Here is a 17463-nt window from a genome sequence, read left to right as displayed (position 1 = left end):
TCTGTTCCATTAATCAGTATGTCTATTTTTATACCAGTACCATGCTGTTTTGCTTACCACAGCTTTGTAGTATAGTTTGAAGTCAGGTAATGTGATGCCTCCGGCTTTGTTGTTTGCTTAGGATTATTTGGGCTGTTTGGGGTGCTTTTTGGTTCCACATGAATTTTAGGATTGTTTTTTCTAATTCTGTGAAAAGTGATGTTGGTAATTTGATGGGAATTGCCTTGAATCTGCAGATTACTTTGAGTAGTATGGTCATTTTAATGATATTCTTCTAAGCCATAAGAATGAAATGTTTCAATTTGTTTGTATCATTTATGATTTATTTCATCAGTGTTTTGTACTTCTCCTTGTAAAGGTCTTTCACCTCCTTGGTTAAACGTATTCCTAGGGGTGTGTGTGTGTGTGTGTGTGTGTGTGTGTATGTGTTCTACTGTAAATTGATTTCAGCTCTCAATTTGGTTCTGTTTGAGCACTGATGGTGTATGGAAATACCACTAATTTTTGTATATTAATTTGGTATCCTGAAACTTTACTGAAGTTATCAATTCTAAAAGTATTTTGGAGGAATCTTTGGGGTTTTCTAAGTATAAGATAATATCAACAAACAGATAATTACTTCTTCTTTTACAATTTTGATGGCTTTTACTTCTTTCTCTTGCCTGTTTGCTCTGGCTAAGACTATGCTGACAGGAGTGATGGGAGTGGATATCCTTGTCTTGTTCCAGCTCTTAGGGGAAATGCTTTCAACTTTTGCCTATTCAGTATGATGTTGGCTATGGGTTTATCATATGGGGCTCTTATTATTTCCAGGTATGTTCCTTTGATGCCTAGTTTGCTGAGGGTTTTTATCATGAAGGGATGCTGGATTTTATCAAATGTTTTTTCTTCATCTATTGAGATGAACATATGGATTTTGTTTTTAATCTGTTTATGTGGTGAATCACATTTATTGATGCGCGCATGTTGAACCATCTTTGCATTCCTAAAATAAAACCCACTTGATCACGATGAGTTATCTTTTTGGATTTGCTGTTTGATTTCGTTTGCCAGTATTTTGTTGAAGAGTTTTGCATGTATGTTCATCAAGGATACTGGCCAGCAGTTTTCTTCTTTTGTTGTGTCCATGCCAGATTTGGGTACCAGGATGATATTGGTTTCATAAAATGAGTTAAGAAGGAATTCCTCCTCTTCTTCCTTAATTTTTTGGAATAGTTTCATAAGACTGATGCCAGCTCTCTTGTATGCCTGGTAAAATTCGACTGTGAATCTGTCTGGTCCTGGGCTTTTTTTAGTTGGTAGTTTTTTTTTAATGATGATTCAGTTTCATTATTCATTATTTTTATTTCTTACTGGATCAACCTTGGGATGTTATGTTTGCAGGAATTTGTCCATTTCCTCTAGGTTTTCTAGTTTGTGCACATACAGATGTTCACAGTAGTCTCTGGTGATCTTTCGTATTTCCATGGTATCAGCTGTAAAATCACCTTTATCATTTCTGATCATGCTTATTTGAATCTTTTTTTCTTGGCTAATCTAGCTGGCAGCCTGTCAATTTTGTTTATCCTTACAAAGAACCAAGATTTCATTTCACTGATCATTTTTATGATTTTTTAATTTCAATTTCATTTAGTTCTGCTCTGATCTTTGTTATTCAGATACAGATTTAAAGCAACAGCAATATGATCTCACTAGAGTTTAATGAAAACAGTTTGACAGTAGTATAATACTGTTAAATAAAGTAAAAAAACTAGCAAAATGTAGAGAAGGTGCAACCACCTGAGATAGTACATGTGAATACACGTTAGAAAGATTAAAGCATCTCGGCCAGGTACGGTGGCTCACGCTTGTAATCCCAGTACTTTGGGAGGCTGAGGTGGGCAGATCTTGAGGTCAGGAGATAACTAACCTCAAGGTCAAGATAACTAATCTTAAGGTCAAGAGATACCTAAAAGATAGCTCCTTGACGTCAGGAGCTAACATGGTGAAACCCCGATTTTACTAAAAAAACACAAAAAATTAGCCGGGTGTGGTGGCGGGCACCTATAGTCCCCGCTACACAGGAGGCTGAGGCAGGAGACTGGCGTGAACCTGAGCTTGCAGTGAGCCAAGATTGCACCACTGCACTCCAGTCTGGGTGAGAGAGAGAGATGCTGTCTCAAACAGGAAAAAAAAAAAAAAAAAAAGATCAAAGCATCTCTGGTCTCTTCCTTAGAGTAAAATAACCCAAGCTAAGTAAAATGTCACAGATACAAAATTAGAGAGCAATTAAAAACTTCCTAAATTCATTCTAAAACTCAAAACCAAATAAGGCAAATAAAAGCCAGGTTTGATCTTTTTATACTCTTCTTTTATATTTTTGGACTAGAGAAATTCCGAATTTCAGTGCAAATAATCTAGGGAACCCATATACCCACACAAACACTGCTAAGAATATTATGACATTCAGCAGACATTTAAATCTCAATAAAGTCTAGCTACATCAATCACAAGGTAGAAACCCAAATCTAGACAGCTCTCCCCTTAGTAAAATACAGATAAAGAAATGTAAATAAAATGTGTTAGCCTCATGAAAATGAAGGCATAACTACTTGTTGGTGTGTCAAAAGCATTCAAGCAAGTTTTGGGATCTACCTTTTAAAGTGAACAAGAATCTCATTTAAATAAGGAGTTAAACTTGCCCACTATGTGAAGATAAGGCAAGACTGATAAAATGAAAATAAGGCCAGATACTTTCAGTGATGATCTGATTCAAACACTTCTTTGGGCCTCCTATAAAAATCATTTCAAAAATAAAGGTCCTCCATGTGATGATTTAAAATTATCACCTCCTAAATATTTTAGTGTTAGAAAATCAATCATAATGACATTGTAGTTCAACTATTCTTCAATGAGAGCTCTCATATTGGTCATAGCATTGCTGCAAAGAAGATTCTGAGTAGGGCTCACTGTGTTTACAAGAGAAAAAAATGTTTTTGCCTAAGATTGTGCACATATAATGATTATAATATTTATCAGGAAAAGCTATATTTAATCTTCAAGAAAGTTAAATATCAGTTAAAAGTTTATTGAGTTAAAAAATTCTGAGTTATCCTGAGCAGATATAAGGCTAAAAATCAAGATCACTAGACTGAGAGTGTAACAAGTTGTAAACTACTTCCCAACCTATCTGTGCCAATTTACTCAACTCCTCTAGAATTCATCCTAGTCTGAAACCAAAGGTAGTAGGTAGTCCATAGCTATTTCAAAGGATTAATATAAAAGATGCTATCATGAAGTAAACAAAGATAACTTCGTATCACTACCTGTGTCAGGAGTCCCCAAGCCCACTTCCAAGATAGACAATTCACTAAGAGGAGTCAAAGGATTCAGCATACAGTAATATTAACAACTAAGATTTATTCCAGCAGAAGGATACAAAGCAAATTAAAAAAGTAAAAGGCACATGGGGCAAAATCAGGAGTAAGCATCCAAGAGTCCTCTCTCAATGGAGTTACACAGGATGTGATGTGCTTAATTCCTCTAGCAACCAGTTGTGACAATACATGCAAAGAATGCAAAGTCTTGTCCACGATGAATGTTCTTTTTTTTTTTTCTTTTGTTTCTTTTTCTTTGAGAAAGTCTTGCTCTGTCACCCAGGCTGGAGTGCAATGGCATGATCTTGGCTCACTGCAACCTCTGCCGCCCGGGTTCAAGCAATTCTCCTATCTCAGCCTCCCGAGTAGTTGGGACTACAGGCAGGCGCCACCACACCTGGCTAATTTTTGTATTTTTAGTACAGACAGGATTTCACCATATTGATCAAGCTGGTCTTGAACTCCTGACCTCAGGTGATCCACCGGCCTCAGCCTCCCAAAGTGCTGGGATTACAGGCATGAGTCATTGTACCCAGCCCATCATGGATATTTTTAAGAAACTCAGCACCCAAGGTTTCACTGGGGGATGGTCTTGTGGGTACCCTCTGCCTCACACATACCAAAATTCTACACTCCCAGGAGGAAAGGTGTTCAGCATAAATCATATTATCTGTGCAAACAGTTTAGGCACAGCAAACCTACTGTGCTCTTATCATTTATGAAAAGTTTTATAGCACTGTAAGGAACTGTTTACCAGCCAAGGGCCAAACTTTCAAGTGGGTTATCTAAGAAGAAGCAATCTTAGACCTGCGACATTAATTCTTTTCTGTATAGTACTCCAAGTATATTGTGGAAGAATATTAATGAGTGTAAATTATTGTGCCTAATACCAACTTCAGATGGACTGAAGTCTTAAATGTAAAACAAAACAATTAGAAAACAAAATAACAAGCACCTGTTGAGCTCCTGTTACATCCCTGGCATTAACAAGTACTTTATATATATGACCTCGTTTAATGTTCATAGTAATCCCATGAGTTAGTCAGAGATGATACTCAAAATACTCAACAACCAGTATCACAAGGGAATCATATGACTGTCATACCATTCAGGCATAGACTTTCTAACATCAGCCCTGGAGGTGGGTACAATTATCATCCATATTTTTAAAAAAGGAATACAGAGAGGCCGGGCGTGGTGGCTCATGCCTGTAATCCTAGCACTTTGGGAGGCCGAGGAGGGCAGATCATGAGGTCAGGAGATCGAGACCATCCTGGCTAACACGGTGAAACTCTGTCTCTACTAAAAATAGAAAAAAAAATTGCCTGGCATGGTGGCGGGCATCTGTAATCGCAGCTACTCAGAAGGCTGAGGCAGGAGAATGGCATGAACCCAGGAAGGCAGAGCTTGCAGTGAGCCGAGATGGCGCCACTGTACTCTAGCCTGGGTGACAGAGCTAGATTCTGTCTCCAAAAAAAAAAAGAAAAAAAAAAAAGGAACACAGAGAATCCAAGGAGACATAGCTAGTACATGACAGAGGTGGAGTTTTAACTTAGCTTGTTCTGGAGCCCTGGCTCTTAATCATTATGCCATAACACTTCTCTATAAACAAAATACCTATATGGCCTTAGGAGGGAAAGGGTGTCTTACACACACATGCATACATGAGCATGTGAAGCAAAAACCATGAAGAAAAACATTACTAAATTTAATTGTCAAAATTGAAAAGTATGAATGATAAAAAGATACAAAAAACAAAACAGAAGCCATGGGCTCAGAGAAGATTATCTGCAACACATTTAACAAGAATTAAATTCCAACCACATAAAAAAACTTTTCCATATCAATAAGAAAAATGGCAAAACCCAATTGAAAAATCAGTGAAGTAAAAATTCACATAAAAGGAAACGAAACAGCCAGTAAAATATGTGAAAAAAGTGACAAAATCAATAATGGTGTAAATGTAAATTAAAATTATGTATCATCTCACACTCACCAAACTGATTAAAATGTTGAAGTCAGATGACAACTTATGGGGTTCAGATGAGGAGTGACAGAAATTCTCACCCTCTCCTGGAAGGTATACACTGGTAGGACCTTTTTAGGGAGAAGTTTGATAATATCATTAAAGTTGAAAATACACTATTCCTAGTTTTATATCTTAGGAATGCTATTGCTAAGTTTATATCCTAAAGAAACTGACTTATATGATCAAAGAGAACTGAATCCGAACGTTCACTGCTACACCATGTAGACATTAGTATTAGCAATAAAGAATAACTGAAAAGTAGATTAGCAGGGGAACAGAGAAAAATCATGGTATACTCAAATGACAGAATATTATAAAGTAATAAATATGAATTAGAACTACACATATACACAAAAAAAATTGAGTTAAAAAAAAGAACCTGTAGAATATTATGTATCACTTACCTAAGTTGTAAAACACATACAAAATCATACTGTATATTGTTCATGGATATATAAATGCATTAAGGAAAATGGCCTATACAACATGCCTTAGAATTCATAATTTTAAAACAAGGCACGTAAAAAGAAACTAACTGCTATATTTACTACTAGGGTGTTTACAGAATGCATTCTTTCCCAAATAATACAGGTTTCTCTTTATGAGAATTCATTCATATGCCAGAGAAGGGAGAAAGGCTAAAAATCAATTATCTAGTTTCCATGTCAAAAACTTTGGAAAAGAAAAAACAAATTAAACTAAAGAAAAGTAGAAGGGATTTTAAAACGTCCTGGGGGGCGGAGCAAGATGGCCTAATAGGAACAGCTCCAGTCTCCAGCTCCCAGCCCGATCGACATAGAACACAGGTGATTTCTGCATTTTCAACTGAGGTACAGGGTTCATCTCACTAGGGAGTGCCGGACAACTGGTGCTGATCAGCTGCTGCAGCCCCACCAGTGGGAGCTGAAGCAGGGTGAGGCATCCCCTCACCTGAGAAGCGCAAGGGGGAAGGGAATCCCTTTTCCCAGCCAGGGGAACTGAGACACACAACACCTGTTAAATCAGGTAACTCCCACCCCAATACTGCGCTTTACCAAGGGTCTTAGCAAATGGCACACCAGGAGATTATATCCCACACCTGGCTGGGAGGGTCCCACGGACACCAAGCCTCCCTCATTGCTAGCACAGCAGTCTGTGATCTAACTGCAAGGCAGCAGCGAGGCTGGGGGAGGGGCGCCCACCATTGCTGAGGCTTAAGTAGGTAAACAAAGCCGCTGGGAAGCTCGAACTGGGTGGAGCCCACAGCAGCTCAAGGAGGCCTGCCTGTCTCTGTAGACTCCACCTCTGGGGACAGGGCACAGCTAAACAAAAAGCAGCAGAAACCTCTGCAGATGCAAACGACCCTGTCTGACAGCTTTGCAGAGAGCAGTGGATCTCCCAATATGGAGGTTGAGATCTGAGGACGGAAAGACTGCCTGCTCAAGTGGGTCCCTGACCCCTGAGAAGCCTAACTGGGAGACAGCCCCCACTAGGTGCTGACCGACACCCCACACCTCATGTGGCAGGGTGTCGAGACAAGCTTCCAAAGCAAGAATCATACAGGTACACAGGCTGTTCAGCAGTATTCTATCTTCTGCAGCCTGTGCTGCTGATACCCAGGGTCTGGAGTGGACCTCAAGCAATCTCCAACAGACCTACAGCTGAGGGTCCTGACTGTTAGAAGGAAAACTAACAAACAGGAAGGACACCCACACCAAAACCCCATCAGTACATCACCATCATCAAACACTAAAGGCACATAAAACCACAAGGATGGGGAAAAAGCAGGGCAGAAAAGCTGGAAATTCAAAAAATAAGAGCACATCTCCCCCTCCAAAGGAATGCAGCTCATCGCCAGCAAAGGATCAAAGCTGGATGGAGAATGACTTTGACAAAATGAGAGAAGAAGGCTTTAGTCCATCAAACTTCTCAGAGCTAAAGGAGGAATTACGTACCCAGCGCAAAGAAACTAAAAATCTTGAAAAAAGAATGGAAAAATGGATAACTAGAATAATCAATGCAGAGAAGGCCATAAATGAACTGACAGATATAAAAACCATGACACAAGAAATACATGACAAATGCACAAGCTTCAGTAACTGACTCGATCAACTGGAAGAAAGAGTATCAGCAATTGAGGATCAAATGAATGAAATGAAGCGAGAAGAGAAACCAAAAGAAAAAAGAGGAAAAAGAAATGAACAAAGCCTTCAAGAAGTATGGGACTACGTGAAAAGACCAAATCTACGTCTGACTGGGGTGCCTGAAAGTGAGGGATAAAATGGAACCAAGTTGGAAAACACTCTTCAGGATATCATCCAGGAGAAGTTCCCCCATCTAGTAAGGCAGGCCAACATTCAAATTCAGGAAATGCAGAGAACGCCTCAAAGATACTCCTCGAGAAGAGCAACTGCAAGACACATAATTGCCAGATTCACCAAAGTTGAAATGAAGGAAAAAATCTTAAGGGCAGCCAGAGAGAAAGGTCGGGTTACCCACAAAGGGAAGCCCATCAGACTAACAGCAGATCTCTTGGCAGAAACTCTACAAGCCAGAAGAGAAGTGGGGGCCAATATACAACATTCTTAAAGAAAAGAATTTTCAACCCAGAATTTCATATCCAGCCAAACTAAGTTTCATAAGTGAAGGAGAACTAAAATCCTTTACAGACAAGCAAATGCTTAGAAATTTTGTTACCACCAGGCCCGCCCTACAAGAGACCCTGAAGGAAGTATTAAACAGGGAAAGGAACAACCAGTAGCAGCCATTGCAAAAACATGCCAAAATGTAAAGACCATCGATGCTAGGAAGAAACTGCATCAACTAACAAGCAAAATAACCAGCTAATATCATAATGACAGGATCAAGTTCACACATAACAATATTCACCTTAAATTTAAATGGACTAAATGGTCCAATTAAAAGACACAGACTGGCAAATTGGATAAAGAGTCAAGACCCATCAGTGTGCTGTATTCAGGAGACCCATCTCACATGCAGAGACACACATAGGCTCAAAATAAAGGGATGGAGGAAGATCTAGCAAGCAAATGGAGAACAAAAAAAAGCAGGGGTTGCAATCCTAGTCTCTGATAAAACAGACTTTAAACCATCAAAGATCAAAAGAGACAAAGAAGGCCATTACACAATGGTAAAGGGATCAATTCAACAGGAAGAGCTAACTCTCCTAAATATATATGCACCCAATACAGGATTCATAAAGCAAGTCCTTAGAGACTTACAAAGAGACTTAGACTCCCATACAATAATAATGGGAGACTTCAACACTCCACTGGCAACATTAGACAGATCAACGAGACAGAAAGTTAATAAGGATATCCAGGAATTGAACTCAACTCTGCACCAAGCAGACCTAATAGACATCTATAGAACTCTCCACCCCATCAACAGTATATACATTCTTCTCAGCACAACATGGCACTTATTCCAAAATTGACCACATAATTGGAAGTAGAGCACTCCTCAGCAAATGTACAAGAACAGAAAGTATAACAAACTGTCTCTCAGACCACAGTGCAATCAAACTAGAACTCAGGACTAAGAAACTCAATCAAAACCGCTCAACTACATGGAAACTGAACAACCTCCTCCTGAATGACTACTGGGTACATAACGAAATGAAGGCAGAAATAAAGATGTTCTTTGAAACCAATGAGAACAAAGATACAATATACCAGAATCTCTGGGACACATTTAAAGCAGTGTGTAGAGGGAAATTTATAGCATTAAATGCCCACAAGAGAAAGCTGGAAAGATCTAAAACTGACACCCTAACATCACAATTAAAAGAACTAGAGAAGCAAGAGCAAACACATTCAAAAGCTAGCAGAAGGCAAGAAATAACTAAGATCAGAGCAGAAATGAAGGAGATAGAGACACAAAAAACCCTCCAAAAAATAAATGACTCCAGGAGTTGGTTTTTTGAAAAGATCAACAAAATTGATAGACCGCTAGCAAGACTAATAAAGAAGAAAAGAGAGAAGAAACAAATAGACGCAATAAAAAATGATAAAGGGGATATCACCACCGACCCCACAGAAATACAAACTACCATCAGAGAATACTATAAACACCTCTATGCAAATAAACTAGAAAATCTAGAAGAAATGGATAATTTCCTGGACACTTACACTCTCCAAGACTAAACCAGGAAGAAGTTGAATCCCTGAATAGACCAATAGCAGGCTCTGAAATTGAGGCAACAATTAATAGCCTACCCACCAAAAAAAGTCCAGGACCAGATGGATTCACAGCTGAAGTCTACCAGAGGTACAAGGAGGAGTTGGTACCATTCCTTCTGAAACTATTCCAATCAATAGAAAAAGAGGGAATCCTCCCTAACACATTTTATGAGGCCAACATCATCCTGACACCAAAGCCTGGCAAAGACACAACAAAAAAAAGAGAATTTTAGACCAATATCCCTGATGAACATCAATGCAAAAATCCTCAATAAAATACTGGCAAACCAGATCCAGCAGCACATCAAAAAGCTTATCCACCATGATCAAGTGGGCTTCATCCCTAGGATGCAAGGCTGGTTCAACATACGCAAATCAATAAATGTAATCCAGCATTGAACAGAATCAAAGACAAAAACCACATGATTATCTCAATCGATGCAGAAAAGGCCTTTGACAAAATTCAACAGCCCTTCATGCTAAAAACTCTCAATAAACTAGGTATTGATGGAACGTATCTCAAAATAATAAGAGCTATTTATGACAAACCCACAGCCAATATCATACTGAATGGGCAAAAACTGGAAGCATTCCCTTTGAAAACTGGCACAAGACAAGGATGCCCTCTCTCACCACTCCTATTCAACATAGTGTTGGAAGTTCTGGCTAGGGCAATCAGGCAAGAGAAAGAAATCAAAGGTATTCGGTTAGGAAAAGAAGAAGTCAAATTGTCCCTGTTTGCAGATGACATGATTGTATATTTAGAAAACCAAATCATCTCAGCCCAAAATCTCATTAAGCTGATAAGCAACTTCAGCAAAGTCTCAGGATACAAAATTAAAGTGCAAAAATCACAAGCATTCTTATATACCAGTAACAGACAAACAGAGAGCCAAATCAGGAATGAACTTCCACTCAAAATTGCTTCAAAGAGAATAAAATACCTAGGAATCCAACTTACAAGGGATGTCAAGGACCTCTTCAAGGAGAACTATAAACCATTGCTCAGTGAAATAAAAGAGGATACAAACAAATGGAAGAACATACCATTCTCATGGATAGGAAGAATCAGTATTATGAAAATGGCCATACTGCCCAAGGTAAGTTATGGATTCAATGCCATCCCCATTAAGCTACCAATGAGTTTCTTCACAGAATTGGAAAAAACTGCTTCAAAGTTCATATGGAACCAAAAAAGAGCCCGCATTGCCAAGACAATCCTAAGTCAAAAGAACAAAGCTGGAGGCATCATGCTACCTGACTTCAAACTATACTACAAGGCTACAGTAACCAAAACAGCATGGTACTGGTACCAAAACAGAGATATAGACCAATGGAACAGAACAGAGTCCTCAGAAATAATACCACACATCCACAGCCATCTGATCTTTGACAAACCTGACAAAAACAAGAAATGGGGAAAGGATTCCCTATTTAATAAATGGTGCTGGGAAAATTGGCTAGCCATAAGTAGAAAGCTGAAACTGGATCCTTTCCTTACTCCTTATACGAAAAGTAATTTAAGATGGATTAGAGACTTAAATGTTAGACTTAATACATAAAAACCCTAGAAGAAAACCTACGTAATACCATTCAGGACATAGGCATGGGCAAGGATTTCATGTCTGAAACACCAAAAGCAACGGTAACAAAAGCCAAAATTGACAAATGGGATCTAATGAAACTAAAGAGCTTCTGCACAGCAAAAGAAACTACCATCAGAGTGAAAAGGCAACCCACAGAACAGGAGAAAATTTTTGCAATCTACTCATCTGACAAAGGGCTAATATCCAGAACCTACAAAGAACTCAAACAAATTTACAAGAAAAAAACAAACAACCCCATCAAAAAGTGGGCAAAGGATATGAATAGACATTTCTCAAAAGAAGACATTCATACAGCCAACAGACACATGAAAAAATGCTTGTCATCACTGGCCATCAGAGAAATGCAAATCAAAACCACAATGAGATACCATCTCACACCAGTTAGAATGGCAATCATTAAAAAGTCAGGAAACAACAGGTGCTGGAGAGGATGTGGAGAAATAGGAACACTTTTACACTGTTGGTGGGATTGTAAACTAGTTCAATCATTATGGAAAACAGGCCGGGCACGGTGGCTCAAGCCTGTAATCCCAGCACTTTGGGAGGCCGAGACGGGCGGATCACGAGGTCAGGAGATCAAGACCATCCTGGCTAACACTGTGAAACCCCGTCTCTACTAAAAAATACAAAAAACTAGCTGGGCGAGGTGGCGGGCGCCTGTAGTCCCAGCTACTCGGGAGGCTGAGGCAGGAGAATGGCGTAAACCCGGGAGGCGGAGCTTGCAGTGAGCTGAGATCTGGCCACCGCACTCCAGCCCAGGCGACAGAGTGAGACTCCGTCTCAAAAAAAAAAAAAAAAAAGGAAAACAGTATGGCGATTCCTCAAGGATCTAGAACTAGAAGTACCATATGACCCAGCCATCCCATTACTGGGTATATACCCAAAGGATTATAAATCATGCTGCTATAAAGATACATGCACACGTATGTTCATTGCGGCACTATTCACAATAGCAAAGACTTGGAATCAACCCAAATGTCCATCAGTGACAGACTGGATTAAGAAAATGTGGTACATATACACCATGGAATACTATGCAGCCATAAAAAAGGATGAGTTGGTGTCCTTTGTAGGGACATGGATGCAGCTGGAAACCATCATTCTCAGCAAACTACCCCAAGAGCAGAAAACCAAACAGCACATGTTCTCACTCATAGGTGGGAACTGAACAATGAGATCACTTGGACTCGGGAAGAGGAACATCACACACCAGGGCCTATTATGGGGAAGGGGGAGGGGGGAGGGGGAAGGTATTGCATTGGAAGTTATACCTGATGTAAATGACGAGTTGACGGGTGCTGACGAGTTGATGGGTGCAGCACACCAACATGGTACAAGTATACATATGTAACAAACCTGCACGTTGTGCACATGTACCCTAGAACTTAAAGTATAATAATAATAATTAATTAATTAATTTAAAAAAATAAGAAAAGTAGAAGGAAGCAAATAAATATATAAACCAAAATCAATAAAAACAGAAAATAAGCACAATATAGAAAAATCAGCAAAGCCCAAATTTGGTTCTTGGAAATGAAGAAAAAGAAAGGAAACACCAATTACCAGTATCAGGAATGAAAAGCAGACGTCCTTATAAGATCCTAAAGATGTTTTAAAAAGGATAATCCTAGTCAACTTTTACCAACAAATTACAAGTTTAGATGAAATGGACAAATTTTCAAAAACCAACATGAATATACATACAAATTTTAATATGCTAGTATCTAAATATTAAAACTGTTACTAAAAACCTTCTCATAAAGAAAACTCCAGTTCCAGAAGGCTGAATTCTGGCAAATTCTTTTACATACCTAAGGAATAAGCACATTAGTTGTACACAAATTCTTTCAAAGGACAGAAAAATAAGAAAATACTTCTCAACTCATTATAAAGTCAGCATGATCTTGATCCAAAACATGGCAACAACATCAGAAAGAAAAACAAGAAAATTACACAGCAGAACAATCTTACTCATGAACATACATGCAAAAACATAGACTATTAGCAGAGCTGGGTATGGTGGCATGCACCTGTAGTCCCAGCTACTTGGGAGACTGTGGGGGGAGGATTACTTCAGCCCAGGAGTTCAAGGCCAGCCTGGACAATATAGCAAGACCCCATCTCTTTTCTAAAAATTAATTTTTAGGCCAGGCACAGTGGCTCATGCCAGTAATCTCACTATTTTGTGAGGCTGAGGCAGGCAGATCGCCTGAGGTCAGGAGTTCGAGACCAGCCTGGCCAACATGGTAAAACCCTGACTCTACTAAAAATACAAAATTTAGCCAGGCATGGTGGCAGGCACCTGTAATCCCAGCTACTCGGGAGGCTGAGGCGGAAGAAACGCTTGAACCTGGGAGGCAGAGGTTGCAGTGAGCCATGATCACACCATTGCACTCCAGCCTGGGTGACACGAGCGAGACTTCATCTCAAAAAAAAAAAAAAAAAAATTAATTAAAAAAAAATTTTTTAATTTAAAAATTAGAAAATCTAGTTTAACTACATTTGAAAAGATAATACATCATGACCAAGTGAATGTATTCTAAGAATGGAAAGGTAGTTTACTATTTGAAAATCAAGCCATGCAATCTAGCACACTAACACAAAAAAAATTTCATTATCTCAACAGATGTAGAGAAAGCATTTGGTAAAACTTAATATTCATTCACGACAAAAATTCAGCAAACAAAATAAAAGAGAGTTTCCATATTCTGATTAAACTCCCTCTCAGCTCCCAAAAACTTTAATGGTGAACTATTAAGGCTTTCTCTCTGAAATTCTATCACCATTTCAATTCAACATTATGTTGGTGGTCCTAACTTGTGTAATAGGGCAAGCGCTGGGGTGGTGAGGCAACTTTGCAAATGGTATGATTATATAGTGTATACACCAGTTCCAAAACCATCCATAGGCAAATTACTGTAACTAGTAGATGAATTTATAAGGTTATTAGAAAAGTCAACAAACAAAAATCAGGTGTATTTGTATATACAACAAAAACTCATAAAATTATAAAAATGATACCACTTACAGTGTCAAAATCAAATATGTGTAACATTTTGCAGAAAAGTACAAAACATTAGCAAGAAGTATTTCTAAAGTCTGAAATTAATGGAGAACTATATCTCCATTATAAATATGTCAATTCTCTCCAAACTCATCTACAAATTCAATGCAATCCCATTCAAAACCCCTGCAGGTCCTTTCTGGAAATTGACAAGCTCATTCTAATATTTAATTGGAAATACAAAAGACTAAGAAGAGCTATGGAAATCTTGGGAAAAAACAAAGCTGGAAGACTTACCCTACCAGGCAACAAAATTTATTTTAAAGCTACAAAAATGAAAATAACATATAACTGACAAAATAAACAGAAATATTTGTCTATGCAATATTTATATATGCAGTCATTCATTTATGACAAAGATGAGCCTGAAATACAGTGGGGGAAAGATGACTTTAAGATACATCACATATGTATAATCATCCATACACATACATCCATATTATCAAAATTCTCCGGTCTGTCTGCAGAAAAATTGTGCATTTTACTGTATGTAATTTAGACCTCTGCATAATACTGGTAGCATTTAAACAAATAAATAGCCAGGATTCTAGACTGGTGTTATGAAAAGCAGTCAGTCTACAAACTATTTGTTGGGATCCCTGACATGATTAGGAGATTGCACCAGAATGTATATGAACACACTGTTTCTTTCAAAAAGGAAGATTTGCTAGAAAAACAATCTCAGCAGAAATGAACAGTGGGTGGAATTAAACCGTGTTAGAAGTGACACAGTTGATGTACATTCTAGTGAAAGCTCCTTATCTTTACCTGGACTGGAAGAAGCAGTGTTGCAGAGACCAAGAAATGTGAGAATAAGCTAAAGGTCTTTGGGGGTTAAGTAAGAGATACTACTTTGAACCACTTTAGGGGAAAAAAAAAAGAAACAAAAAAAGCAAGACAATTTAAATAAAACTAGTAAGATGGCAGAGTAAATAAAGTCCAAGTATAACAATAAATGCAAACATAAAAGAATTAAACTCACTAGTCAAAAGAAAAAGACAAATTGAAAATTTTAAAATAATAAACTATTTGCTATATATAAAAAAGACTGATAGTAACAGAAGGGAAAATACACAAATAAAACTGGTAAGGTATATTAATATTTGGAAAAAAAGAAGTCTGAAAACAAAAAGCATGATTAGAGATACAGAAGATCACTAAGTAATGATGGAAAGTCCAATTCACCAAAAAAAAAAACAAAAAACCACAATCATTTTGAACAGGTACATGCCTAAAATTTATACAAAACAAAAAATTCACATAACTTCAGAGCAAAAATGGTAAATCCAACATCACTGTAGAAGAACTCAACACACTGTTCTCAACTTTTGCCATCAATTCTCTATCCTTTCTCAGACTTTATCTTCTTCTCCTTAGATCAGAAGAGAAAGACAGAAACACCATCTTGTTCCAAAGCACAGAATGAATGTTTTTGTTGCTTCCCATACCATATACATAAACCTACTGAACAAGGAGGAAACTCAGGGATCTTAAGGACTAACAGGCAATCCAGATGCATTCTGAAATATTTTAGAGAAAGCTATTATGGGATTAGTTACAGGAACAATGAACTGAAGATGGTTAGCCTCTAAAAACTGTCAGGTACTAAGTGGTTTATTGCTGCCATCTGCTGGACACCATGTTCATTTGCACTTCAATCATATTTGCCTTAAAACACCTAGTAAGACAGCATGTAAGATCTTAAACTGTTCTCTTTTCTGAGCCTCCTTTATCTAATGAGAAGACACTGTCTCTAAATTAAATGTTTGCATGCAACGTGTTGATAGACGTTAAAAAAATGTTTGTGCAATTTAAGCCTCTGGTAACAACAGCTTAAGTAAAAGGTTTACAGGAGTATAGAAAATTACACTGCCTGAAATCCACTTGAAATTTAATATATCCACAAAGACTACCAATTTTCCCATACAACTACTGGAAAATAATTTTATATACTGAATAACTGCTATGAGTCACTTCAAACATACCAGTTACATTTTACCCATATGGCATATTATCCACATTACTTGCCATGTTTCTTAAAATTTGCACATATAAATTTATGGCAGGTCTTCTAATACTTGCTCATACCTGGTTCCCTTGCCTTCCAGGTACACACGACATTACACTTCCCAACCCTTTAGTACTTAGGTGGGACCATATGATTAGTTCTGGTCAACAGATCATGAATGGAAGTGCCAAGTGTTGCCTGCAGGCCAATGCAAGTAATTGTATGTGTGAGACCCTCTGGCACTCTCTTCCTCTGCCATAGTGACAAGAAGGGACCTCAAAAGATGGTCAAGCCCCCAAATCAAAGCAGTTTAGATCACTAAAGACAGCTGTCCTAGAGAGCTGTCCAGACCCACAACAGACTTTCTAAGAGTAAAAAAATATACTTGTATTATCCCGTTCAGAGTTGGCACTTCAATGTTACCTCAGTATAGGTTTCTCAACAGCAGCACTACTGCCATCTTAGGCTAGATAATTCATTGTGGTCTCTGTCTTGTGCACTGTGGGATGTTAAACAACATACCTGGCATCTACCCACTAGATGCCAAGAAGTACTCATCAATATGACAACCAAAACCACCTCCAGTCATTGACCTCCTCCCCCTATCTTTGAGAACCACTGGCATAGATTGACCTACTAATATAATATGCACATATGATGAATATGTATGTACACATGTTGAGTATATTTATGTCAAATGTCATATATTTTCTATGCTTTATTTCACATTAGAGTCAGATATTTTATAGGCTCTTAACAAATATGAATTCCCATTTTTCAAAGCAGTAAAGTTAATTCATAAATTTTTTAAAAAATCAATCATATCACAAGTCTCTCTAAAGTAGGGTAAACAAAATATTCCAAGAGTATATAAATCCATACATACTATGCTGTTCATTTCAGAGGACTCATAGCTCCCAACCGGATGGACATTTCCAATGGGTTCCAAGCCTTCTTCATCCCACATGTATGTTCCATCAGAGCTATCAGATGGAGATAGTTCAAACGAAGAACCAGCTCTGTAGTCTGTATCTGGTGAAACCAAATTATTCCCAGAAGTATGTTTTGTACATTCACTCCTGTCTTCAAGAGAAAAAAGGTTATTGATTCACAAAAATATAATTGTTTCTCATGTCCTAAAAATATAAGTGCTAATAATCTGGTATGTCATAGCAAAAAAGCTGGCTCAAAAAAAGCACTCATAACTGCAGCACTTTC

General features: G+C 38.1%; 1 protein-coding gene across 7 annotated transcripts in view; it reads right to left on the bottom strand.

The window, feature by feature from the left end:
- CCSER2 (coiled-coil serine rich protein 2) overlaps nucleotides 1–17463 on the bottom strand; it is a 190956-nt gene that overhangs the window by 127274 nt on the left and 46219 nt on the right. For all 7 annotated transcript variants that reach the window (XM_033209862.1, XM_033209858.1, XM_033209859.1 and 4 more), the window contains one exon: nucleotides 17132–17328. In XM_033209862.1, coding sequence (XP_033065753.1) covers nucleotides 17132–17328 — 197 coding nt within the window. The remainder of the gene's footprint in view (nucleotides 1–17131; nucleotides 17329–17463) is intronic.

Source organism: Trachypithecus francoisi, unplaced genomic scaffold (assembly GCF_009764315.1).
Source record: "Trachypithecus francoisi isolate TF-2019V2 unplaced genomic scaffold, Tfra_2.0 Lachesis_group9, whole genome shotgun sequence".
Taxonomy (NCBI): Eukaryota; Metazoa; Chordata; class Mammalia; order Primates; family Cercopithecidae; genus Trachypithecus; species Trachypithecus francoisi.
The sequence above is the reverse complement of the archived record's forward strand: the minus strand, read 5'-3'. Positions and strand labels throughout refer to the sequence as shown.